Consider the following 21,603-nt stretch of genomic DNA (forward strand, 5'->3'; position numbering starts at 1 on the left):
TGATGTGGATCATCAATCACTATAAGGGATGAAAAACCAATTAGAAGAAGAGGCAAAAAGGGAAACATCTAGATCATTGATCTTATTATACAAGACTCTACAAATGTCTTTAAAAGGGAAGATCCAAACCCTATTTCAAGAGATAATACATGAGATGTGAAGTGTGTGCATAAGAAGAGCAAGGAAGTAAAATATTGTGTGAAGGAATTAGGTTTTAGAGACTACAAGAGAAATTTTTGAAGCAATAGAGTTAGCGACCTAATGAAGCAGTGAGTGATAGAGCAAAGACATATAAGATAAGAGATCAAATCATAGATTGGAAGGAGGAGATCTGTAATCAATATTCTAAGTGCGGACCAAAGGATGAGGTATTGAATTAGTTTTAGCATATTGAATCAGTTAAAATCTCTTAATAGAGTGGTTTTAACAAACCTTTTGTAAATCTCTTAACAGAGTCCTTACTTCATTGTAAGTGTTAAATTCTTTAATCAAGGTAGACCTAACAATCTTGTAAAGCTCCTAACAAGGAATACCCCTCATAGGGTAGATCATCAAAAGTGATCAAATTTGTAGTCCTAATAGGCTAACTTTGTTAGTGCAGTAGTGAAGATTTGTGGGTGTCATCCCCACCCCAATTTTACCTTCATGTAACACCCCGCTCGAAAACCCAAAAGAAATAAATCTAATATGTTACAAAGTTGATTGACCTATTTAAAAAAAAAGTTTAAATAACATCAAAGTAATAATGCAGAAGCAATACACACACACATCAAGTACACATAAGCAAGTACAAACACAATTTCATTCCTCAAGGGTTCCTTCACGTTGAGTCACATTTAAGAAGTTTATAATAATTAATTTAAGTCTCAAGTACATTTTCATGATCATTAAGAAATAACATATACATCATCTCATAAGAAAAATCATAAATACATCTAACATAATACAATTAATGAATAACATACATTGCAAATGTTACAGGGTATGCAAGAATAGATACAAGTACATCCAAATATAAGATACATGTAAATATATATATATTGTTGGAATTCTTTAGGATAACTGTGAGAGTGGGGGGGGGGGGGGGGGGGTGTGAATTAGTTAGCTGTGAACCCATATCCATCAAACATTTTCATGATGCATGCATCCATTAGATTATGCAATCACTTAAACATGTAGGTTATCGTCAAATCAACTTGAAGAAAAGTCTTATTAAATTTCTGTTTTATCATCAAATGATAAATAATCTCATCATCATTTTCATACATAAGACATAGAGATAGCATTAGAATGACATTTTATACAAGCTAATAGACATAGAGATGGTCATTAGACTGATATTTTATACAATTTATTGATTGTGAAAGTTCTTTTTATTATTTTATGAAGTCTACCTAAACAAATAACCTAAACTTGGGTATATAATATTGCACCAGCTCAAATAATTTGGTGCACTAGCTCAAATAATTTGGTCATGCCTCTGTCGTAGTAAAAGATTCCTCTGTGTAACAAGGGATACATGAGCAGCTCGAGTCCATGCCTATGGAGGGGGAGTTGGTGAGGGAGTAGGAAGAAAGTGTGTGAGAAGGAAAAAGAATTTCATAAACTTTTCAATGCTAAAATTAGTGTAACTTATGGAATGCTCAAGTTTCGCGCCCTTCGACTTGACCCAACCTACTCACTTGAATTTAAATCTACATTACCTAGTTTTGATTATAATCCAACTAGTAATGTTATGCAAGCCAATATTTGCGCAGAATAAAAATCAAAGATGTTAGCTTTGAGCTCTTTAAATATGTTTTTAAACACACCCTGAAACCAATGAAGGAAAAGAAGATATAGCAACGAAAATCTTTGTTGGGATTCAAGAAAAGCTTCCAACATGTACTCTATAAAAGGTAAGCATCATTTAGCACATGAAAACTATAGGGTAGGAAACATTGAAGTTGTTGTAGTCTACAATTTCAATTAATTTTTCTAGAATTAAAGAAAGACAACCTTTACCAGTTTCAACTCGATAAGCAAAACTTTGGGCCAACCATTAAAAAAAAAGTCATATTGGTACTATCCTGCACAATGGATGAACCACTAAAATCAAGTAAATGGAATATATTTTTGCCTTAGTAATCAACACTTATGACACATCCTATTCTACCTTAAAACCATGATCAACATACTTGTTACAATCATTGGTCATGAACTCTGTTAATATTGCCTCTAATTATTACCTTAAAAAACATTAAGGTATACAAGTCTATCATATGTCTCCTAAAGATTTCCAAAACTCATCCACTGCACATTACTTCAACTAATGTCTTTTGCTTCATTCTTCTAAAAATTTTCACATTTCTCATATTGCTACTACCCATATAACTTTCCAACAATTTTAAAATTCCTTCCGTCTCTTGGAGATGTGGACAAATACAATACACTATGCTTTAACAAAGAATGGAATGGATCTTAATACAAAGAACTCTCCCCTAACATGCTACTACCTATATAACTTACCAACAATTTTAAAATTCCTTCCTTCTCTTGAAGATGTGGACAGATACAATACACTATGCTTTAACAAAGAATGGAATGGATCTTAATACAAAGAACTCTCCCCTAACATGTGCAAGTATATCATCCAATCGACATTACCATTGCACCTTGTTTGTTTGGGTGAAACACAAAATAGTTTCCACCGTATAACAGTGTTACATATCCACATTTATAAACCCAAGTCACACTCAAGCGTATGCTGTTTTCGTTCACACAAACTACAAAGAAAAAGCATAGGACAAAATAGGTCTCCATCCACGTGTTTCAAAGGTAATGGCTATTCTAATCTCTTAGAGGTGCCAATAACAAGAAGGTAATGAATCATAAGCTTCTGACCATTTATTTCGCACCAAAAACACGAGTGGCCGCTTATATTTAAGGTGGAAAAATGTCACGTCAGCATCTTTAGGTTGGTCTGACTGGCAGATCGTCAAATCCCACTCCAAACATTCCCCATTTGCCCAACAGGGTTTCAACTCTTTACGGCTATGTCTTCTCTTTGGCTTCCTCAGGAGGCAATATTTATGATAAATAACTTAATAATTGTTTGTTCCGGTTCAGTTTCGATTAATTTGTGCAGAAAAAAAGCAAACCCTAAGAATAATTGTGCAGCTGTGGCTTAGAGAGCTTGAGAAGTGAAGATCAAAACTTTATAATTTTACTACAATTCGAATTCAGAGATTTCTGTTAATTTAAGGAAAAGCCTGTGCAAAATTAAGGCGGAAGTAAGGAGAATTAGTAATTGTAGCATGGCCGATTGTCCAAGCTCGTCGGGGAAGGAACAAAACTCAGCCAGGTTAACTTCTTCATTTTTGTATTCATGGTACGCTTTGCTTTAAACGTTTCACTATTTAGCGTCCATGATTGATTCAAAAGATAGAAAAAGAGAGATTTAAATATGATGAGCCGACAAACAATTTTTACGTTTAAAATTTTTTTTCAGCCAGTCGAAAGAACCTCCTTTTAAAGGAATCTAGTTATATGGAAACTGTTATTGGACTAGAGTAAAGATCTGATGAGTATTTAAAAAGTATATTTCCCTCCACTGAAGGTTTATGTGAACCAGCCATCTCAAAAATTTGAATTTATACTACTGTTTGTAAGGTTTCAGTTGACAATATATATAAATTCGTTCTCTTTTGTAATGTACAAAATTTGCTATACATACGAGACTCACAAACCTCTTTTATGTTCATCCTGATGACATTGATGTGAAAGCATTTGCACAATTGAATCTAGAAACAACAAGGTGCAAAAAAACACATAAATTTGCTATACATACAAGTCTCGTTCCTTATTTCGGCACATAAATATGCAAGCCAAGCATATCAAACAAAGTCTTTTTCTTGTGCGAAATGAACATAAATACATGTTTCATCCGTAATTGTCTGCCAATATCGAGAACTGAATTTTGCTAGCTCTAGGTAAGCTGGTGCCGTCGTCGAGCTTATGAAACGCGTAGATGGAATGAACCTAAATCTGCGAAAATGCGTGTGTCAACACACGACATATACTGAAAATTTGATAATTGCACGCTCCCTCATAGACTAAATTGCGAGGAAGGAGAAATGGACGACCTTAGGCTTGGTGCAAGAATAAGATTACCTCGTCCCGCTGATCTATCTTTATCTCTCTGTGAAACTGCTATACACCTATCCATTAAGAAAGGAATAATTTCTGAGATATCTGCACTTATCGATAAAGAAAGGAAATAATTTCTGAGATATTTGCAACTATCGATAAAGAAAGGAAATTATTTCTGAAATGTTTACAGAACGGAAAAAACTGTTCATTAAAGATATTTTAGATTTTTGAACGTTTGTAAATTTTAAAGTGATTAGAAAAACTGGAAAATGAAACCTAGGTCCTATACTATAATTAAAAGCGAATTGATTCTTTACCCATAGGAAATCGGTATTTCAGCTGAGCTTTATCATGATATACGATGTAATGAAAGATGAAAGGACTTAACACCTTTCACAGATGTGATAAGTAAATTTTCATAAAGAAATACTTCGAGCATAGGCAGGTGTACACGAGTTTAAAAACTGAAATCTCAATCTGAAACTGCAGTGCTGAAGGGTGCTTAGCACCTTTTGAGCGACCGAAATAGTCTGGAAAATGGAGATAATCAGCTTTGTGATCTGATAAGACCTATGTAAAGCTCGATGTCTGAAAGTAACAAACCTCTCCAAGGTATAAGACCAAACATTTTTGTTAAGGATTATGGAAAAAAGGTGATACTTTTTGTATATATTTTGGATACTCAGGAAGCTCTAGGGAAAACAACATCAAGAGGATGACTTTTCCTCACGGAAAAAGAAATGAAAATCTTATATTTCTATTTGCTTTATGTTATACTGAATTCGGGCAAAAATCACAAAACATGGGGCTGCATGCAAGATTTCTACAAATCCCTTGTCCACTCCACAGAAGAGGTTTGTTGGAATCATTTGCCATTGCCAAAAGCTCAAACTATTTGTTGATTTCCTGAGGACCACTGCAAATGTAATAGCACTTCCATTGTATTTGGTAGGTACTTTCCAAATAGCAGCGTCCTCTTGTATTTGTATGAGGAATAAACCAAGAAAAGAGACATGTCCCTTCATGGGACATGTCTATTCATTAATATAATTAATATAATGCTAAACTTAATTAAAGTTGTATATATATATATATATATATATATAAATCATTTTAATTATATTAATTTCTCTTTGATCTCACATGTTTATCCTATTAAAGCTACCAAAACATCAACACTATCAATGCCATTTTGAAAAACAACCACTTCAAAGAAGGAACCTTCAGAGCTCACAAAAGCTTTGAAACACAAGAAGAAAACTTCAAAAAAAACTCATAAAACCTAGCAAAACTCTCTGGAAGTCCCTCATTGTGGCTAGAAGTGGTGTGTGAGTGGTCGAAGAATGAAAACAATGCTCAAGAAATGAGCCAAAAGAAATGACGTGTTTTCAGAAAAAAAAAAAACGTGACCAGAAACTCAGAATCAATGCCATTAGATGCAGTAAACCCTCAAAACAACCTGCAATAAACTCATGACAATGACCATATAAATCCACAATCCTTGCAAATAAAATTGATCACACCTAGGCAAAGGATTTAAAAAATCTTATGAGTCTAAAAAATTTATTGAAGAAATTAAAAATTTTCAGAACCTATTTCAAAAAATAACTCAGGAAATATTAATAATAAAATTATTCTTTTTCGAAAAAAATAGCTTTGATACCATAATATGGTAAAATAATGAATCTGTTATTAAACAATATCATAGATGATCTATATATACAAGTAAGTATACACAAGAATGTTTCTATAATGAACAAAGAGAGAAATAGAAGAATGTTTCTATAATGAACAAAGAGAGAAATAGAAAGAGAGTTTCCATATTGAACAGAGATAGAATATGGAAACATAGAAGAGGAGTGACCATTAGAAATAGAAATAAATGTACGGAAGAGAAAAACAAAAATAGAGAGATTTAGCTTCAATATTTCATTGGTCAAATGTTACTGGGATATTTCAATGTCGAAAGTTTTGATATTATTTGCCATGATATTTATTTCACCTAGATCTCATTGTACTTAACAATATTCTATTCATTTTTTTCTTTTAACTCTCCTTCATCTGTAATCATGCTGATAGGGATCAGTAGATTGCTTTACAAATTCCTAAATTATCTCTTTGATGGTTCTCAGTTTCAGAGCTTGATCTGCAATAATGGCGAAGCTTTAGAGCTAAGCTGTCCTTCAAAATCATTCGGGCTAGTAAATGTGAAGATGCAGCAGGAGTAGAAGCACAAGTGAAGACTCCTGTGAATAATCATACACCAAGAAATTTGTACAACTATTGTGATGATTTGCATGTGAGAACATGTTAGCTCAAGATGCAGCCATGGCAGTCAGATTCAATTCTCAGAATGTACTTGCTTTCCATTCCCAGTCTTCCATTATAGATGAAAAAGATTGTGATCAAAATCATTACACCAACAAATCTTTTCCAAACCATAAAATGCAGTCTCCCCTCAACTGCTCTTGCACAATAAATATAGAAGATGAATGAGAGCCTGCCTTGAAAAATTGATTTTCGTGGTCTTCTCCAAGCAACCTATTTAGTTCAATTCAATTTGAATCTCCTAAACTAAAGTCAGCCTGACCCAAGCAGGGTAGTGCAATGAATCCTCAAAATGTGGCTGTTAGACTTAGAAGAGAGTGCATCAGTGATAGGCTCAAGATTTTGGAAGACCTTCTACCAAGTGGACCTATGTTTGACTTGGTTATCATGTTGGAGAAAGCCTTTTAAAGTTACCCTGATAAAGGATTCAAAACACTTCTTCTGTGAGGTACCTGGTTAGAGAATTTACAATATGCTTGCTACTGAAGCATACCCAATTAAAGGCTTACAAAATGGTTGCAATGGTAAGAAAGCAATCAAATGGTTGATCTAAACAAATGACACACCTTGCCTTATGAATCTCCCAAGTATACCTTTAAGATACCTTGATCGTCACTCATTTTCTTACTTTCCTCTGTGATAGCAGTTGTATCACCTTTCTCTTTCTGCTTTACTCTGTTTTCAATCACCAGTCTACAACACTTCAGCTCTCTGCTCTGTAACTGTGTATTTCTTCATCATCTCACTCCCTGTTCTACAATTTCTTGCAGCAACGACAAACATGATGATAGTTTCAACAACTTCCAAAAACAAAGTTTTACACACTTTATGATCTCGATCATCTAGGCACCAAAACCCAAAAAGAAAATGCTGCTCAAAGTAGATGCATACAAATTTTGCATTGCATACTTGAGCTGTTCACATGAGACTGCTAGGTCTGCCAATCACCCTGTAGCTTCTGCCCTTGCATCGTCATGCCGCTCTAGCTTGTACAACTATCACATCAAATGCAGTATGCGTATTCCTCTTCTTTGTCATGTCGATGGTGATTCACTATGCTAGATCACTTTATATGACATTTTCACTTTGCATGCTATGCCTTGTCCTTGACTCTTCCTTGATCTGATCGGCAGGGGAGTTTACAGGTGGTCAATTTGTCATCGTATACTCTTCTTTCTCTGTTCACCATTTGCTAATCAATGACAACACTATGGTGTGCTAAGTGTTAGCATCATCAGTCTACATTCATCATGCCAATGAGACCCTTAAGTCCAACACATGATTGGGTCTTTGTAGCCGTTGCTATATATGTTTAAGGTTTTAATTATCTCTGTTCTCAATGCGCTTATGATGTAGCAAGAACGACGTTCAGCAGAATATATGACTCATGCTCCTTTAGGTTCATTAAATTCTGTGGGTAGTGTAGCTACCAAAATTAATGCGGTCAATTATGTCTCACCTCGAAACGAAATCAATGATTGAAAATCTTTTTTTTCTCTCTACAATATTTTTATTTTCAAATTGAAGATAATTTGTTTCTCTCTCTGTATATAAAATCATTCCAATATTCGTGCTGTTTATATTATTCCTCTTTCCAACATTAATTATGTCTATGTCATTTCTTGAAATAAGGAGTGTAAAAGATTTTTTGAAGAGAAAGGAATTCACCATTTCTCATTGCACAATAATATGGACCTAGGAGAACAACCTATTGTATTGAAAACTAGATTGACTCAGATTGAAGAAATGCTCATTGTCAGAATTAATACAGTTTTGCAAGTAACCCATGCTCTTGGAGGCTAATACAAATATAGTGATCGCACAATTAGCTTTGCACAAGATATAAGAAGCATTGCAAATATTCTCCTATGTAGAATAGAGAAACTAGATGTACTAATAATTCGAGGACAACATGGGGAAGGGCAGTATTATGACTGTTATGTAAGTAGAGAACATATTAGAGATGCATTAGAATGCAAAGTGAGGTATGACCCATATTATATTGACATTGTTATAAATTTTGAACAATTAGAAGACATCCTTGAAGCAAGAACAAATATTTTAAGCATGCATCAGACTATTGAGATTGATGATGACACAATGGTAACTAAGTATGAAATGCACATTGAAGAAGATTATGGTGAAAGCAATAGTAAATATACTTCCTTATTTGTGGGGAGAACGCCAAACAGGCAACACAAACTAGATATTATTAAGGAAACACTTGGCCTCGAGGGAAACAAAGTTTCTCTTGTTGAGTTGCCTAAATTAATCTCCAATAAATAAATACAATACTGAGGGCTTTCTTGATATGGCATTTCCAACTCTCTTCCCAAAAGGAGTTGCTTTACACATGCAACCAAGACTAAAAGAAGTGAAATTGCATGACTATACATTGCACTTGATGAGATTTCATGACCAAAGATCTGGCAGACACCCATGCTTTCAATATTTCCTCTTTAATCTTATGATGCCACATCATAGTCAGGCACTTGCAGCTATTTAGTTAAAAAATGTTGAGGAGAACATACCAAACACAATTGAGTCACTTGGCCCGCAACTACAGAATCTACTAGAGTCACAATTAATTGAGGAGGTCATACACTTCAGGTCTTCCAATACATGTACAAGACCATGTTGGAATATGCGTCGTGCTGAGTTGATAAATATGATTGAGCGATCAGGGACTCCTACTCTTTTTGTAACATATTGATTTTTCCTAAACAAGTTTTAATCTTGAATCAACTGATTTCCTAATTCATATCACATGACATTGATTTCTATCAACTGTTTATAACTGAAATAAAACTCTATTCAATATACAATACATATTCTATCAAGTTTTCCAAAAATACAAAATGAGATATTAATGTATTTTAACTTCTAAATATTCAGCTGAAAGTAAGTAACAGATATTCTTGAAATGAAATATCTAAAAATACAAAATGAGATATTTATGTACTGCGATTATTTAACTACTTCTAAATATCCAGCTGGAATTAAATAACAGATGTTCTTGATATGAAATATCTATCTAATTACAAATTGAGATAATTGCAAACATTTAACTTCTTCTAATTAAGTAACAGCTATTTGTAGAGTAAATGACTTTCATCTTGAAAAGAAATAACTAAACATTGGAGGTTTAAAGAACATATAGTATAATTTGAGCAACTTCTTTTACTTGTTGTCCAAGCCCTGACATTGGTGAGAGGAGAAGCCTTGACATAGGCTTAACCTCCCAACTGTGGACCATTACTTATCCCCACATATTCTAATTTAATAGAATGACCCTCCCTACCTCGAGGTCGGGCTTGGGATGTTCATAAGTCCAGCCATAAGAGTAATTAGGTGGGTTGAAGTCCCAACAATTATTCGCCAAAATAACTGAAGCATCTGGACAATCAACAAAGATCACTTGCTCGACATATCTGCCTAATTCCACCTTGGCCAAGGATTTCAAAATTGGGTCTACAAACCCGATCTCCACCACTCGGCTTGACAACATTCTTCATGAGTGAAACATGCATGAGCTAATGCATTATTTATCATGTTATTTATTTATTCTGATGTCATTCTTGTTTAACAGATTCTTTACACCTCCTCACCTTATTCAGGCCTCCAAGCCGGTGATTCCCAGGTGCTATCATACTATAATTGCAGTAGAACATTTCACCTTCTTCACCATATTTTGGCATCATCGCCTGGTGAATTCATTGGTGTTCAATTTTTGAGATATTCTATTCACCATTATGAAATATGATTGGAAGTATTTTGATTTAAATATATTTATCAGACTACATAGCAAGGTTTCCATTATATGAAGTTGATTACAAATGTATATATATCTATTTCTACCTATCATTCCTTGCATTCATATGGAACTATCAGATATCATGACATGAAATCGGTATTACATTCTCCTTACTACTGTTGTTACATCATAAAAAAGAAAACTGAGAACCGGCAGATCTTAGAACATATAAATAAACTAGGTTTGCTGTGCATCGAACTAGGCAAATAAAGAAAATAACAAGATGCGACAGGTGCCTTACGTGACTCCTCTAAATGACTTTGAAAGGCTTGCGCTTGGATGAATCCTTGATTTCTGAACTGTGATCCGCGACAAGTATGATATGAAAAGTTCAAGCAAAATAAATTCAAATTCTAATCTCTGCTACTTTGGGGTTTTGGCGGCAATGGTTTGAAAGGCTGAATGGAAATAATCAAATGCATCATACGATTATGGGAGTCAAAATAAACAAAAGCCTGACTCTACGACTTCCATCCGTTACAAGAAACCATTCAAAACCATTCAAATCGACTTAAAGAATAAAAAGAAAGGTGGAAAAGAAAGAAAGAAAGAAGATGAAAAGTTTTATAAGTTATTATTATTTTATTATTATTATATTTTCTCATCTATGCTTATGTGTACGTAATGATAAGGTGGCATCTTCGGATTATTATTTATAATGTACCGGTGTCATCTTATTATTATTTACATATGTTCATATTTGAGAATGTAAAATAATAGTTAAATAATAATATTTGATAAGTAAAAGGTAAGAATTTATGTTAATTTTACTTTATTTATTAAAATGTTCTTCTTATAGCTCATGCGGTTCCACCATGAAATATGTTGCCAAGTCCTAGTAACCTTGCCAAGATAGTTTTAGGTCAAACCTGTTGATTCTGATGACTAAGCTATTCGACCATCCCCTTCTGTTGACCCTGTTTAGCAATGCTTCCCCTTTCTCTTCAAACTTCTTCCTGTAATCATTGAAAACAACATTCTTGCCAAGACATCAATTCAAGATTTAAAAATTGTTAATTCAAAATCATCAAGTGACTGTTAGGGATTTCATCAATGTCAGAGTAACTAACTCTACATGTTCATCGTATATACAACTGCTATAATTAACTAACTTACTTTCACATGATCACGAATAAATTGATACAACGGCTATAATTAACTAACTTACTTACCTATGATAAATAAATTGATGCAACGGCCATAATTACCTAACTCAATTTCACACGATCATGAAGAAATAATCAACGGCTATAATTAACTAACTTATTTTCACATGATATGAAGAAATAAACAATGGCTATAATTAACTAACTCAATTTCACATGATATGAAGAAATAAACAACGGCTATAATTAACCAACTCAATTTCACATGATATTGTTTTGTTAAAACAACGGCTATGTTCAACTTAAAATTTAGGGCAAAATTTGGGATGTAACATACCCACTCCCTTCAATTTTTCATCGTCCTGAATGAAAATAATAACAAATTGTACCTAATCAGTTAAAATAAAAGAAATAAAGTATTCAATTTTCAACTTCAGAGAAAAGATAGGGATATCTTTGAAAAATATCATGATAATCTTCCTAGGTGGCATTATCTTTTGTATATTGGTTCCACTAGACCTTGCATTGTTTTACTTCTCGATTTCGTAAGCGTAGCTTACGTACCTTGAGGGTTTTGAGCGGTTTTACCTCTACCACTCCTGGCTCTCGCACTTGCAGTAATTTCCAATCAATCATATGCTCATGGTGGCTAATATACTTTTTTAGGTAAGACACATGGAAGACGTCATGCATCCTGGCAAGCGCTGGTGGTAAAGCAATCCTGTAAGCCACTGGGTTCACAACCTCCAAAACTTCAAAAGGTCCCACATATCTGGGAGCTAATTTTGCATTCTTGCCAAACTTGATAGTAATCTTCTGAGGTTTAACTCTTAGTAACACCTTGTCCCCTGTTGAGAACTCTTTGGGTGTTCTTTTAGCATCAACATAACTCTTCTGTCTATCATTCGCTTCCTTCAATCTGTGACGAATTTGAAGTACCCGTTCTTCCATTTCTTGAAGCATTTCAGGCCCGATAATGACCCTGTCTTCCAATCGATTCCAACATACTGGAGTTCTGCACTTACGACCATACAAAGCCTCAAAAGGAGCCATTTTAATTGAAGGCTGGTAAGAGTTATTATATGCAAATTCCAAAGGTAAATATGTTTCCCATTGATACTGTCGATCCATACAATATACTCTTAGGAGATCCTCTAATACTTGATTTACTTGTTTAATCTGACCATCTATCTCAGGATGATAGGCTGAACTAATATTCAATTTGGTGCCCAAAGCTGAAAATAATGTTTGCTAGAATCTGGAAGTTATCCTAGCATCCCTATCTGAAATAAGTTTCTGTGGAATCTCGTGTAACTTGAAAATTTCCATTATGAACTTATGAGCAATTTTAGGTGCTCCATCAGATAAATTCCCTGGTATGAAATGAGCAACCTTAGTCAATCTGTCAACCACGACCAAGATAGTGTTGTGTCGATTCCGAGTCATAGGTAGCCCTTTTACAAAATCCATGGATATTACTTGCCACTTCCACTCAGGTACCTCATTTGGATGCAACAAACCTGCTGGGTACTGATGTTCTGCCTTCATTCTCTGACATTCTAAACAACCTGCTACAAACTCGATTATTTCCCCTTTCATTCCCTTCCAGAAATATAAAGGTTTTATATCAGATAACATTTTCATTACTCCTGGATGTCCCGAGTATGGAGCTGAGTGATATTCACCTAAAATCAATCTTCGGAGTTCAAGGTCATTTGGCACATAGATTCTGTGGCGATATCTTAACAATCCATCTTCTTCTAGACTAAACTCTGAATACTTGGGATATTGTGGATCTCTAATAAGTGCCATGCTGATTTGTATATAAAACTCATCATGTTCCAAATGTTGTAAAATTTGGTCTCTCAACCTAAAATTTATCATAGTCATTGCTGAGATGTGTCTTCCCCGGCTTAGGGCATCAACCACCTTGTTTTCCTTTCCTTTAATGTAACTTATGTCAAACTCATAATCTGCTAAAAATTCCAGCCATCTCCTTTGTCTAGCATTAAGATTCTGTTGGGTGAAAATATATTTTAAACTTTGGTGATCAGATCTAAGCTCAAAAGGTTTTCCAATTAAATAATGTCTCCACATTTGCAAGGCATGCACTATTGCTGCTAGTTCCAGATCATGGGGTGCGTAATTTTGTTCATAATTTTTCAGTTTCCTAGACTCATAAGCAATGACTTGTTCCTCCTGCATTAACACACCCCTAAACCTTCACTTGATGCATCAGTGATAACTACAAATTGTTTCTGTGGATCAGGTACCCTCAAAATAGGTGCAGTAGTCAATTTTTCTTTTAGAAACTCGAAAACTGATTGACACTTTTCCGTCCAAAAAAATTCTTCCCCTTCCTCTGGAGTGAAGTGATTGGATAGGCTATCCTTGAGAAATTTCTGACAAATTTTGTGTAGAATCCATCTAATCCCATGAAGCTCCTGACTTCAAATATGTTTCTAGGTATGGGCCACTCCTTAATTGATTTTATCTTAGATGGATCTACTGCTATACCCTGTGCTAAGATAATATGCCCTAGGTACTGAATTTCCTTTTGGTAAAACGCACACTTAGATAATTTCTCATATAACTTGTGTTCTCTTAGTCGTTGTAGAACTATCTCTAAGTGCCTTTGATGTTCTTCTTCATTTTTGGAGTATATTAAGATGTCATCTATAAAGACCAATACAAACTTGTCCAGACAATCCTGAAATATACTGTTCATTAAATTCATGAAAGCTGCTGGGGCATTAGTTAATCTGAATGGCAACATAGTAAACTCATAATGTCCATATCTAGTTCTGAAGGCAATTTTATGTATATCTTCATCTTTAATTCACAGTTGATGGTATCCTGACCTTAAATCAATTTTTGAAAATACAGTCGCCCCCTTCATTTGGTCAAAAAGATCGTCTATCCTTGGCAATGGGTACCGATTTTTGATGGTGACTTTATTAAGCATCCTGTAATCTATACATAATCTCATGGTTCCATCCTTCTTTCTTACAAATAATGCTAGGGCTCCCCATGGTGAGACACTTGGTCGAATCATCTTCTTATCCAACATATCCTGCAGTTGAATCTGTGACTCCATTAGCTCTGTGGTGGTCATTCTATATGGGGCCTTGGATATGGGTTCCGCTCCCGATATCAAGTCTATATTAAAATCAAGTGCCCGGGAAGGGGGTAATCTAGAAAGTTTCTCAGGAAACACATCTTGATAATTCTTCAAATAAGGATATTTTTCTTCGAAGGATTCTTTTAATTTTTGCTTGATTTATCCATCTTCATAATTGTAGTGATGCCCATATGTGGTTATTTTACGCTCTCTTGTATCTTCAATCTTAATTGCGAAAATTTCATAGCCTTTTCTCCCATATCTCTTAAGTTGCATTACAAAAATCTGTTTCGGTTTGATTTCATATTTAATCCCTGAAATGCTTGTGGGTCTACCTCGATCATCCACATAGTTTACAATTTTGGCAAGACAATCTATCTTAGCCTTATGTTCATTGAGCCAATTAATTCCAATGATAATGTCATATGACCTTAGCGGAGTTACATATAAGTTCAATTTTGTAGAGAAATTCGGAAAATCAACCTGAGCTTCAAACAAGCATTGCTCTACCTTGGCCCTTGACGGGTTTGCATACTCGATTGTCCATGGTTTTGCCATAAAACCAAATCTATTCGGAAATCTACTTAACAGCCTAGGTGATATAAAATATTCAGTTGCTCCAGTATCAATTAATATGGATACAGGGTTTCCATAAATCTTACCCGGGGTTTCAATGGGGCCTGTCTGTTGCTCTGCTTGCCTATTATCCAAAGCTGCATGAATCCTTTGCTGAAAGACTTGTTGCTGCTGCTTCAAAGGTGGACGCTGTGATTGGCTGAGGTTAGGGCACTGCTTCTTATAATGATTTCCTCCGCAGATAAAACATCCTCCAGGTGGTCCTTTCTTGTCATTATTTCTGTCGTTTTTGTTCACATAAAAATTACCTTCGACATCTCTTGTTCCACCGCTTCTATTTTCCGGTTTGTTATTTTTATAATCCTTAAATTGTTTTTTCGGTGGTCCAAAATCAGCGCCTTTTGAATTCTAGGTAGTCTTTCTTTTGTTGTCCCAGATGGAGTCATCCTTTCTAATCTTATGCTCTTGTCGAACAACCTTTTCTAAAGCCTCTTCCATGGTCTGAGGTGCAAGAACATCAACAACTCCTCCTATCCTATTATTAAGTCCCATGATAAACTCTCTCACCTTCAGATTGTTGTCTTGCTGATAAGGTGGTACGTATTTAAGCAATTGAGTAAACTTCTCCCAATACTTATGCATTGACAAATCTCCTTGTTTTAAATTCTGGAAATCCAAGAGTTTTTGATCATAAAAGGTCTAAGACAGCTATCGTGTAATAACCCACCTCTAATCTGCCCTCAAAAAAATGCTGATGAAAGCTCAAGGAATTTCATCAAACAATTCACATGCAAGGGACGTATGACTGATATAGTATTTCAGCTAGCTTCAAATGACTTTTTCTTCAATTTGCATCAATGAAAATCTTGTGCTAGAAGACTACAATGGACTACACAATGACCTAACATGAGTGTGCTACTAATTTTGACAATATTCAGTGCATATATATGATCTAAGCATGAGAAATGAACACCTACAGCCAACTGACATTTTTACAAATAGTTGGTATGCAAACTAACTAATTGATAAATAATGATATTAAATTGCTTAAATGGCACCAACAACTATTATCTTCTTAATTGCAATGAAAATTACAATGCTCATGAAATATGGCCAAGACTTTGGCATGTACATGGATTACAAAATGATAATGCTGGTATAATGCACACTTACAGCTGAAGCTTATAACACCCTAAAAAACAATACATAACAAAGAATCTGGTTGTAGATGGCTGTAATAATTTTCTCCTATGTTGCCCCTTCTACTTCACTTTGTTCGAACTGCTTTTTCAGCCTACTTTTTCGCACCCGCTTTTTCAGCCTGCTTTTTCGGTTCCGCTTTTTTCGGACAGCTTTTTCGTACCCGCTTTTTTCAGCCTGCTTTTTCAGTTCCGCTTTTTCGGACTGCTACTATGTTGAATCTCAAGACCATATCTTTCAATGGCGTCAAGATTTCTAGCTTGAAGGGATTTCGTCCTTCAAACTATAGAGACATAATCTCCAGAAAATTCCCCAATTTCTTTGATATTTCCAAGCCTACTAAAAAGAAGCTCTTCCCTTTCTTTTATAGTGTTCTCACAAGAGCTCAATCCTTCGTTTTCTCAATGTGGGATAAAACATAACTCCCTTTATGTAACTTATGTCTCCAATGTGTTATAAAATAAAGGGGACTCTTTTAATTTAAATATTTCCCACAAACTATAGTCTATGCATTAATAAAGTTAAATATTTAAATTTAACTTTATAAAATAGCTTTATCAATGCATAAAAAATCTTATCAATGATGAACAAGTCTTCTTGTCGATTTTAAACAATTACCATCGACATACCGTTGCCACTGGATGTCTGCCCATATCCAAGATGACTTACTATAAATAGTAAGTATGCCCAAAGTTGCCTCAAAACCCCTCAGAAAGACCTGCAACTGAAACTATCTAGGCCAAATGGCCTCTAAGTCCGTTTAATGTCCTGGTTAGCCTACGGGACCGTGGGGAAATAGGCTAACAACAACATCATGCTATGAATGCTAAAAAGAGGACATTACAGTCCGCCCTTCCCAAAATTGCTTGTTCCCAAGCAATGGCCAAACAACAACCCAATCAATCCCACTTGGATCCCAAATGTAGTCATGAACTATACTGCTGTCAGTCAACATAGGCTCTTGCAACAACCTCTGAAAATTAACCAAGAGGAATCCATAAATGAATCGTGAATCACGGTGCAACTGAACTCCAAATCCACTACTGCCACAGTCAGGAACCCACGAGGCACAAACCCTCAAAATATTAGACCCTAAGTAGAGTAGATCACCCAAACTGTCAACATAATAAACACCATCCACACAACCCATTGTGTTATGCGAAATGCACACTCCAACTCTGCTACAATGGTGACCACTCCCACATGAAACTGCACCAAATACAGAGAATCCATACACTGTACATCTACTGCAGTTAACACAACTCTGCAGATTACCGGCCACTGTCTCATAACCATAACACCCATGCACTGCTAATGGTGAATAGTCATTACACGGTAGATAGCAAAAATGAGAGCCCAGTCCAAACCTGTCTGTCATCAACTCCTCAACGCATGGATCAAAAGCAAACCAATGAACATATCCTTTAGTATATTGCCGGTAAAAAGAACCAATCTCAGTCAACAACTCACCATGAACAAGTGATACAACCCACTGTGACTGATCACCAACTAAGTCAGGAGATGTCATAGCCAAAGGAGTAGAATCAATAACAACAACCGCTGAAGCATCACTCCCAAACTCCTGCTCTAAGTCATGTATTATCAAGCTATCAACCACAGAACCTATTGCCATGTCATGCCCATCACAACTCTCATCCTGTGGCGTCAAACTGTCCCATAACCGATGACAAGCACTAGGAATCAAAGTATATCTCCGTATCATCATCTCATCAACATGGTCATCAAAGGTAAATTGATGAGCATACCTCACAGTGTAATGCCGATAGAATGCGCCAATCTCAGTCAGTGGCTCAGACTGCAACCCAGATGAAACTAACTGTAATCAATCACTAACCAAGCTGGAACTGACTACTACCTCCGAAGACATCACCAAGGGAGTAGTATCACTAGCAGGAACCATGCCAACTGCCGGATCACCAACATCACACATGATCTTTGATACAACATCTCTAGTCTCCGTGCCATCAGTACTAGAGGCCACCACCATGTCAGGCATACCACAACAATCTGCTATAGCACCCAACTCAACTGAACCTGACTCTAGTGGGAACGAAACCGATATGCCAATGTTAGTATCAAGGATGGATGCATCCCCATCTCCACTGTCTCTGACAATCTCGACCATGGACATCCTCGGATCACCAGACACCACAGCTTGTGACTGTACAGAATCTGGTAAAGACTGCAGTCGCTCTAACTCCATGGTCACCTTAGCCAAATGAAACTGTGACTCCTCGAAAGCCAACTGTGTACTCTCAAGAATCTCAGAAGTCACCTCGAGCTGCTGAGTAAGCTCACTCACCTCATCTTCCTTGGCCAATAATGCATCGTATGCTATACTCCCCCACTCCATAAGATAATCTCTATCGGCTACCAACTGCATATAATCCTGTCTCAGAATCTGAATAGCCTCCCATAAAGAGTGGATCTTTGTCAAGGAAAGATAACTACCTCCCTGCTCATCACTAGTAGGAGAACCCCATCCATAAACTGCTAACAACTGACGAGCAGCGTCGAAATACTGGCAAGCGATAGAAATGTCTCTTTCACTAACTCTCAACTGACTAGACACATGATGGCACTGGCTAGACTGTCTCCTACAAACCTCCTTTGACGCACTATCTAAAGGAGTATCCTCAAAGTTACTGGTCTCTAGAGTATTACCATCCATATCTTGTGAATCAACTCCAAAGCTCATATCAACATTAGTATCAAAAACTGAAGCATCGCTGTCCAACCCCTCTGTACCATAAGAAACTGCTGAGGAAACTAAGTCCTCAAAACTGTCCACAACATCCCCTTGGGTGTCATCTGTAATAATTAGATCCTGGGACTCTCCTGTAAACTTTGTCATCTTTGAGAAATCATCAACATGTGACCTGACTGTAAAAGAAAACTGAGTCCTTGCTATATGCGCCAACTCTCGAACTGAGCTCACCTCAAGACAAAGCTCGTCCACATGTCTCTCAGAATCCTGGAGAGCCAACTGAATACACACCAAGGAATTCTGAGTATCCTCCAGCTCATGAGAAAACCAGTCAACCTCCTCCTCCTTCTTCAATGCATCTAAATAGATCCCTACAAGATTAAGGAGATGATTGCGATCTGAAAGTAGGTGTATGTAACTTACCTTCATTGCCTCCATGCCTTCCTTGATCTGCTGTAAGTTGTCACAAGAACCTGTTGTGACTCCTTTCTGTCTCTCCTGCAGTTGAATCATCCAAATGTGATTCTCAATCAATCCATGCATCCTGTCATGATGAGATAAAGCCGCGACAATATCCTTCTCCCCTGTCTTTAGCTGGCTTGCCAAACCAAGTGAAGAGCTACTAGCCTCTATCTCATGTGAAGAAGCATCCAACTATGCCTGATACTCACTTTCTGCAAAGTCCTAAATGCTCACTTTCTGATCAACTGTACTATCTTCAAACATGACAGTATCCTCAACTGCTGTAACTTCATCTAGCTCAACTGTACTGGAATCACTATTTGTGTCAATCGCACAATCCGGTGTGCCTGTGATATCACCTTTTGACTCAACCTGCACAACGTCTGTAACCCCTTCTACCTATGAAGATGATGCAGATAAACGATTACTTGAAGATATGCTAATGTCTCCCTGTATCGAATCAGCATGTCTGTTAAACTCCTCATACAAGTTTCTGCCTGTCATAGGGAAGGTACGATCCTTAGGCCTATCAAAACGTTCAATCAGTCTCTCCGTAAACTCCACATATGAGGTAATGTGTGCATGACCCATAGTGACCATACCATGATGCCACCACTTGTGTGCTAACCCATCCAGGTGAATTGCGGCATACTTAATAGCTTCTTCCCCAGGCATAGGGTTCATTTGAAAATATGTGTCAAGCTTTTGAACCCAAGCTCTTGCTGTAGACTTCCTCGAGCCATCATAATATGGTAACTGAAGTTTCCCTACTTTCTTCCGTAGCTCATAGCTCTGGTTCTTGTCATGTCCACGTGACATATGCTTCATCTGCACATCTATATACTCCCTAAAGGTAATTGCAGCTATAAAATCTGGACCTCCGGCTTCCCAATCTCTCCTCAGCTGGTCTTGTATATCAGTGATCTGGGGCTCTGGTACGGGCTGCTTTGGAGCTCTAGGAGGAAATGTTGGAACCATGGGCCTCGAACTCACTGTCCTAGTTTGCTGGGGTGCATGACTGAAATTGTTCTCAACTTGTTCGCCTCCATTATGTGCCCCATCCTGATTATTACCATTCTGATTATTTCCTCCAACCACATTAGCATTTTAACCCCATTTGACGAGCCATCATTTGCATCATAAGCTCAAATCTTTGACTCTGTTCCTGTGCTCTTTGCTCTGCTGATTGCTGTCCCTGTGCTAAGGTGTCTAATAATTGTAAGAATCTTTCCTTTCCCTGATCTAGACCGGCATTCATTTTGTCAAACATTTTTCTCTCTATCTGGCTAATCCAAATTCCCAATAAGACCTCCACAGGATGGCAGGAAACCGCTGTGATACCACTGTAATAACCCACCTCTAATCTGCCCTCAAAAAAATGTTGATGAAAGCTCAAGGAATTTCATCAAACAATTCACATGCAAGGGACATATGACTGATATAGTATTTCAGCTAGCTTCAAATGACTTTTTCTTCAATTTGCATCAATGAAAATCTTGTGCTAGAAGACTACAATGGACTACACAATGACCTAACATGAGTGTGCTACTAATTTTGACAATATTTAGTGCATATATATGATCTAAGCATGAGAAATGAACACTTACAACCAACTAGCATTTTTACAAACAGTTGGTATGCAAACTAATTAGCTGATAAATAATGATATTAAATTGCTTAAATGGCACCAGCAACTATTATCTTCTTAATTGCAATGAAAATTACAATGCTCATGAAATATGGCCAAGACTTTGGCATGTACATGGATTACAAAATGATAATGCTGGTATAATGCACACTTAAAGCTGAAGCTTATAACACCCTAAAAAACAATACATAACAAAGAACCTGGTTGTAGATGGCTGTAATAATTTTCTCCTATGTTGCCCCTTCTACTTCGCTTTTTTCGAACTGCTTTTTCAGCCTGCTTTTTCGCACCCGCTTTTTCAGTCTGCTTTTTCGGTTCCGCTTTTTTCGGACAGCTTTTTCGTATCCGCTTTTTTCAGCCTGCTTTTTCGGTTCCGCTTTTTCGAACTGCTACTATGTTGAATCTCAAGACCATATCTTTCAATGGCGTCAAGATTTTCAGCTTGAAGGGATTTCGTCCTTCAAACTATAGAGACATAATCTCCAAAAA

The 21,603-nt window shown here is 36.4% G+C and overlaps 1 protein-coding gene across 3 annotated transcripts in view; it reads left to right on the plus strand.

Moving 5' to 3' along the window:
• The first annotated feature begins 2,862 nt into the window (after window positions 1–2,862).
• Window positions 2,863–21,603, plus strand: part of LOC149570112 (uncharacterized) — a 122,165-nt gene continuing 103,424 nt past the window's right edge. Inside the window, exon 1 of one of the 3 annotated variants that reach the window (XM_089822771.1) lies at window positions 2,863–3,343. In XM_089822771.1, the coding sequence (XP_089678897.1) occupies window positions 3,297–3,343 (47 nt within the window). In that variant the 5' untranslated portion in view covers window positions 2,863–3,296. Of the gene's footprint in view, window positions 3,371–6,345; window positions 6,487–21,603 lie in introns of those variants that run through there. The other 2 variants (XM_089822770.1, XM_089822772.1) reach the window with 2 other exon arrangements.

The sequence above is a fragment of the Cupressus sempervirens genome, chromosome 3 (genome assembly GCF_028749045.1).
Source record: "Cupressus sempervirens isolate cs-2001-9-10 chromosome 3, ASM2874904v1, whole genome shotgun sequence".
Classification (NCBI taxonomy): domain Eukaryota; kingdom Viridiplantae; phylum Streptophyta; class Pinopsida; order Cupressales; family Cupressaceae; genus Cupressus; species Cupressus sempervirens.